The following is a 7,340-nucleotide window of genomic DNA, read 5'->3' as shown; positions in this document are numbered from 1 at the left end:
GATGTCATGGCATAGGCCAAATTCAACTCATTCCCTCGTAGTCACACTGTCATAGGCTTAAGCGCTGTTTCCTTGCATTCATAACAACTCCACGTGGTGTTAGTGTTGCTTCTTTTCCGTCGCTCACTCTTTTGGATTTCGAGCACTGACTCGTATTCCGGTCCATCTGTCACCTGGGGAGAAGCTAGCGTACGGCCGCATGGAGACGGTTGGAGCTGCACGCCATCCGCGTGTTGTGGCTGCCAGGAGGCTCACAGCGTTGCACACCGTCACTGTTAGCAATACCCGACCACTAACACAATCGAACTGTGCTCGCCTGCGACGCAGTCATGTGACAGTCATGTGACAGGATCGCCAGAGGGATGTACATAATCATGTGATTGTACATTATGCTAATGCTGTGGCACAAATATTAATATCACATGACTTGTCAGGCCGGTGAACCGCATGTTAAATAGAGTTATTTCTTATATGGTGGTGACTGGGTGTCACGTCCGTATCCTGTCCCCCCTTCCTGTCGGTGCTGGTGAAGATCTGTTCTCCGTCGGCATGTCACTGGGCAGCACGACACGTACTTGAACTCGTCATGTGTCGACTACCGATACTGGCAATAGCGTGCCCACTGGTAACGGAATGGAGCACTCATGCCCTCTGAGCGTACTTTAGAGAGTGAGAGGTCTGAGGCCCGTTGTGGTTCGTCAACCAACTGAATTCTGCATTTAATATTCTGTTTACGAGTGGGACTTTAGTCAGCGTAACACCCGGCAATCGACATACATGCACTCGTACATCCACAGCAACAGACTCGCCAACAGGCGGTTTCGCCTCCTATGATACAGCCATAATATGGATGACAGAGGGAATGAGAGAGAGAGAGGGGAGGACAGAAATACGACAGAGGAAGGGTAAACATAAATACGTGAGTCAACCTCAGGGCTACACTAAAGCCTTTCTCTACATACATGTAACGTTGCGTTGAATCGGTTTTCCTTATCTCACCCATTCGGGATCACTAGGGATGAAGTTAACTGAACGTTACGAGGAAACGTTGCATCCCGCAAACTGGGTCGTAGTAATGCAGTTGCGATTCCCTCGTGCTTCGTTTGGCTTGTTTAAAGCAGTGCCGGTATTAGCACTTAGACTTTAGTGACAGATCAGAATTCGCATTACATATTCAACATTCATGACTGCTAGCAATGTTGCTGGTAGTAGAAAATACTCCCGGCATCATTAACATGGAAAACGGCAGGGCACACCTTATGCGTTAGAGTCCACCAACTAAACCAGGTTTTGAACAGTCAGACGTGCACTAGGTACAACCAAGAGTACTCTTGGTAGCACCAGACTGCCATGTTTCCAATTTGGTTTAATTCTTCCTTGGCTCACCAGCTGAGTTCTTACTCTCATTATTACTAACGTTTACACGCCGGAAACAGCGTGCACTACAGATCGCTGATCGCCAGTATCCGTCGGCATCAGTTTTGTTTGCCTCGCTGGCCATTCATGAATCATTACTAAATCACATACATATACGTGTACATGACATAAGTTATTGTACATCATCAACTGATCAAGCGACGAAGCTCGAAGCGCAGCAGCTTATCCGCCGCTTTCTCAGCCAGCTAGCCACGCAGTGGTGCCGGGCGGCGAAAACCGCGCTTGCTGGAAGTGAAAGTGAAACGAACGCTGCTCTTCTGCCGAAGACATGCTGATCCTCGTATCGCAGGCTACCAAGCCGCTTTTCGTTATACCTAGTACCTGTAGGCTGTACATTGCATAATAATGGTACAGTGTGGGCGTATGCATATGACATGTTGGTAACCATTGCGAAATGCCTGGCAGGCCGTCGGAACATTCCTGCTGGGCCCGAGGCCGTGGACACTGACATGATCGCCTCGGCCTTCAGCTGATTCTATTCGGCGCACAGCAATCATGCTCGACGAATGACAAAACACGTGCGCATAGCACAGCCCAGAAGCAAACCCGCTACACCGTACACTGTACTAGTTTAGTATTTAGTCTACCGAGTCTACACTGAAAGGAAAACGTTGTTTGCAATACTATTTTTAGGTTAGTATCAACAAGTACAGCTAACCGTGTGCCGATGATATGCAAACTCATATTCCCCGTGCGACCCAAGTGCCAGCTTTAATTTTATAATCTGCGTGAGGAGTATACTGTGTGTCATCTTCCCAATGCCGATCGACGAGGTCGCAGATAACTTTCCTTGGACCATCAGTGGTGTAGTTGCCATGGATACAATGTACAATGTACAATGTACAATGTACCCTTGAGCAGAAGTGGAGGATCAGCAAAGACTGTTTTCTTTGAATATAATTATTTTTCTCAACATTCTCATCAAGAAGACCAGATGCCAGCGAAGGATTGCACTGGAACATAATAGTGATATAGACCATTAGACATGTAATTTTGATGGACACCATCATTGTCAACTGGAAATGGCGTGGGGAGAACGGGAAATGTGAAATAGACTCGACAATCAAGGATCATAGGATCGTGACGATAATTATAAACACGACGGGGTGACTAAAACCTTTCTATTGGTTCGCGCAATCACCTTAGCAACATACATGTACATATTCCGTGTTCCGTGTTGATTAAAAACTTCCACGAAAGTTAGCTGTTGGGGTTGTACCATCATTTAAAACTCAGCGTGAGTAGCTGTCAAAGGCAGTCAAGTAAGTTACTCTCTGCTAATGGAGAAGAAGGTGTGTAGGGCAAGAGATCAATGGCGGTGTTTTCACTGCGCAGTAGATCCACAGTCTCAAACAGATTGATATCGGATCTAACTATTCAAAATTAATAGGTTTCCTTCCACTGGTCCAATGTGTTCTCGGCCATTGCAAACTCTTCTCTGAATGGCTGACAAGTTCTGATATATTCCACTGTAGTACACATTGTTCTTTAGTTTACTTCAACTGCTTCTTTGATTACGTGTGTATCACCATTGGCTGGTGCTGATTCGCTGGCGAGCGAACAGCTGTTGTCGCCATAGGTACCAAAGACTCGCATTCGTTTGACCTTCTGACGCTGGTTACAATACCAGGTACGCACGACTTGCTTGTCCAGTCCCAGCTCTTGACCAATGGAAGCCATGATGTCAGAAGTGGGCGAGTCGTCCTCCAGAAATCGCCGCTCCAGCGCGGCCTTTTCCGACGGGCCCAGTGTGGTGCGCCGCCGCCGCTTGCGCTGCGCTAAGCTATCGTGGGATTGATTCCAGGCTGGCCCGCGCTTCTCCGCGATCACCAACCACTCGGTGAGCATTGCTTTCCAGCGGCAGAGGTTTTCGTAGCCGAGCTGCAGGGATTCGAAGCGACAGATGGTTGCCTGACTGAACTCAGCACCGTACACGCTACGAAGCTCCACTCCCACATCTGTCTGCGTATAGCCTAGCTTCGTGCGCCGCTCCTTGAAATGTGCCACGAAGTCCTGCAGTTCCTTGGGCGATGGAGACGGTGCTGCATCACTGGATGCTTGCCCCGGAGTGACTGCACCCTTACTACTCGCACTAGACTCGTCCGGGGTGGGTAGGTTCTCCCCGGGGACAGGTTTATCTGACCCGGATCCGGGACTCTTGACTCCACCTGGCGGAGGGATCCAGCAGGCCTGAGGGATTTGTCCGGGACCGGAAGAAGGAGCCATTGGTCCAAAGCAGGGCGCAGCGTACACAGCGCTTTGCGGGTGCATGGCGTACTGTGGGTGTTGAGCTGCTGCTGCTGCCGCCGCCGCTGCTGCCTGCTCGCCACCATGAGAAACCAAAGCATGGGGATGTGCTGCTGGATATGCTGAGTGGGATGTGATTCCGGTACCGTGCATATGGTGGGGATGCATAACTGTGACGTCATTTGCACCTGTAGGACATTGCGTGGGGGAGTATTGGAGACCCTGACCGGGGTGGTGGTGGGGGTAGAACTGGCCTGGCTGGGGATACTGCACGCCCGGATGCTCCACGGTCATTGGAATAGCCCCCTGTGGCAAAACCTGCATCGGGACTCCGTGCTGTTGGAGATGTTGCTGATACTGCTGTTGTGCGTGTGCTGAACTCGCTGCCATCATTTGCATCTGCTCTAGATGCCGAGCGTGTTGTGCCATGTACTCAGCGTACGGATGATGGCGCTGCTGTTGCTGTTGTTGCTGCTGTTGCTGCTGTTGCTGCTGTTGCTGGTGCAAATGTTGTTGTTGGGCTGCGATCAACTGTTGTGGTGAGACCTGAAGTCCTCCTGATGCTGCGGCTGCCGCTGCTGCCTCGGCGTGCCTATGGGCGTACTCTCTCATCAGACGTTCTTGCGGGGACGCGGGCGGAGACAGCATGTTACTGGCTGCGTTTGAAGAGATGGTAGTCGCGTGGGCAGTTCCTCCCAGGACCGTAAGCACTGTCGGGTGATGCTGAGTTCCACCCATTGATGTCGTCGCGTGTGCAGGCGTGGGGGATGAACGTACCGAAGATGTAGTCTGAGAAGGTGCGGGCATGCCTGCGGCTGCGTGCCTTTCGAAGGCACCTCCAGGCTTGCCAGGTGAGTGGAGTGAATGCTGCGAGAGCGTACGACGACTAGTGGAGCTTTCCGGGGTCTCTGGTGGCGTGCAAGTTGTGAACACTGCTGCGCTGCTGGCTGCTTGCGGAGTTTGGAGTTGGAACTGGGAACGCCGTCCATTCTTGCTGCGGCGTGTGTTACTTTCACTGTTGTTTCTACTGGATTTAGCAATAGCGATGCGGTGGTGCGACACTGAATGATTGCGATTGGTCTTTGTTTTTGGCACATCCAAGTCCTCTTCATCCTCCTCTTCTTCTTTCTCAACGTCGCTGCAAGCAACCATGAGGCTGTCGGTGGAGCAAACTGATTCGTTGTCATCTCCATCGCTCTCATCCTCGTCGTCGTCTGCACCGTATGAGTAGCTAACAGCATAGAGAGCGCGCATGGCGTTGTTGTCCTTCTGCCCAGGGTTGATGCTACTGCTGCTGCTGTTGCTGCTGCCGCTGGTTGACTGCACAGGTTCTCTTCGGCTTACACTGGTGTTACTGCTCCTGCTGCATTGAGCCGACTCACCATCGTTGTCGCTGGCTGCACCAAGAGACCTGTTTCCAGAATATCTTGTCTTTCCCATCGCAACAGGCGTGGCAGTAATCTCCTTCAACGTTTTAACTATAATCGCGCACGATCTTGTTGACAGCAGAGAAAGAAGACACGCAGGATGAAGGAGTCCTAGAAGTCAAAACAGGACCAAGATTATGTTCAGAAGACGCTGATAAGAAATAACTACACAGAGTGAGACGGGAGTGTAAGGGCTGGCGAAGAATAGCTAGAATGAAGCTACAGCTTCCCGCTCTTGTTAGTTATAGGACAATAGCTACATTTGCCTGTTGAAGCGTTCCTTCTACTTGTGTTCAACATGACATTATACCACTACGCTACGCTGTTCGCCGGCCCATGCCAACGTCTAACGTGCTGCTACCAGCATACATATCCCACTAGACATGCACTTACTGCGAGGCTGTGGAGTGATCCCCTGATCTGTGAACTGGCCAGGGTTTCTCACTTGCTCTGTTGCACTCAACCGTACAATAGATATCCCCTGGACACAACGACTTACGTGACACCGTAGGTCATGCCAACATACTACTAGTACTACTACTAATACGACCGCATCACCGAGCCACCACCATAGTCCATAGACTAAGCCAGGCTGCTGACAATGGAACTCTATCAAGTATCATTGGCTATGCTCCGCTCTAAACCACTACTACTACTAGCATGCTAACACTGTTAGCATGGCAAAGTGGAAGCGAAACTACAACTACGTGACACCGTCAGGTCAGCGCTTTCAGCTAGCTGGCCTTGCAGCGAACCGGCTTGCTTATCGTGCAAGGCAATCAGCTACCGGTTGCACTTTCACTTTCGTTAGCGGTGCGGTTGGTGTACGGCGGGTAGGCAATTCCCGGGCTAGCGGCTAGTTAGTTTCGTGCTTCCTTTAGCGAGCCCACTACCTGCCTTCGTGTCAGTCGTTGACAAACGTACAGTGATCAGATCCAATGTATAATGAACACAGTCGTGTTGTGTATAATGTCCGTCGACGTGTCTGATGCTCAGCAATGTTGCCTCTGTCGGCAGTATGGCCTATGGCCCAGTGGGGGTTGGCTCACAGAACACACTAACATAACTAACACAGTATTACTGGTGGCTCCCTGGATGTCACCGCCTTGCCGAACTGAGCACCAGTCAGTTAGCGTGGCAATGCAGCAATTGCTTACTGTGTACTGCCACAATACCAGACGGGCTGGTGACTGTGTTAGCGCAATACCTGACTGGCTGGTCTGCCCGCCATGGCAATCACTCTTCGAACTGTGTTAGCATTTTTAAACAACGACCCATTACCAGTGGCGGTTAACAACGGTCTTATCGCGGCGGCTACGTTCATGGCTTGCCGAGTCTCTGGCTCGATGGATGGACAACACCTGTGCATTAGCACCGCCCTGCGTCCATCGCTTTCTGCTGTTGCTCCCTGATTTGGTCTCCAAGAATATCGCAGAGCAGTTGATCCGTTTAACTGGGCTAGTTCCTTGGCACTGAGCTCTCCGGAAAAGCAATGTGATATTGAAGTACGATATTGAAGTATGGGGCTCATGTTCACGCGTGAACGACCTATGTAAATGCGGATGGTGATGTAATAATGATTAGGCTGATGTCGATAGGCATGTTGTATGGTGTAGGACTATACGCTCTGCAAGGCTACCGTCTCTTGCTGTGCCAACTTTCCTCATTTGAGTTTTTTTTTTAATTTTTGCCCCCCTCTCCCCCTCATCCTACCTTTCGCCATGGTTCGTTTATTACAAACCCTCCTATTCTAGTTACTGAGCCATGATCAATAGTAGCCTGCACGGAAATCAACCAGCGAAAGCTCAGTGAATTTTCAGCATTACGCACCACGGATATAACGAAAGCTTTCAGTTACTCTGCAGTTTCCTGGCGGGAAAGGCCATTCAGTCATCAAACAGCAATGAAAATATTGGTTTATGGCGATTTTGGCACAACTAGGCACTGGTCCTCGAAATATCGAGAACTTTGGAAGTGTTTAGCTACTTAGCTTGTACCACGGATATAACATACATTTCTCTTTGCATCGGATATACAGTACTTGGGCTATGAAGACACACATATTATAATTGTATGGATCCTGGAGGTACGTTATACTTACAAACGGTTTCACCGCATAACAAAAAAAATAACGATCTAGATTGTACTCTATTGTATTGTATTATGGTGTACATGTCTGGTATTGATTTATTTGAATTCGGTATCTGAATGGTACAATGTACAACTTGG

The 7,340-nt window shown here is 49.7% G+C and overlaps 1 protein-coding gene across 1 annotated transcript; it reads right to left on the bottom strand.

Annotated features, from left to right (window-relative positions):
• Positions 1-2,367: 2,367 nt before the first annotated feature.
• Positions 2,368-5,371, bottom strand: LOC135828426 (protein nubbin-like). The gene has a single exon (XM_065340878.1). The coding sequence runs from the start codon at positions 5,122-5,124 to the stop codon at positions 2,926-2,928; it is 2,199 nt and encodes a 732-aa protein (XP_065196950.1). The 5' UTR covers positions 5,125-5,371; the 3' UTR covers positions 2,368-2,925.
• Between the last annotated feature and the right edge of the window lie 1,969 nt (positions 5,372-7,340).

This window comes from Sycon ciliatum, chromosome 12, assembly GCF_964019385.1.
Source record: "Sycon ciliatum chromosome 12, ocSycCili1.1, whole genome shotgun sequence".
Lineage (NCBI taxonomy): Eukaryota > Metazoa > Porifera > Calcarea > Leucosolenida > Sycettidae > Sycon > Sycon ciliatum.
This window is presented reverse-complemented; position numbering and strand designations above follow the sequence as displayed.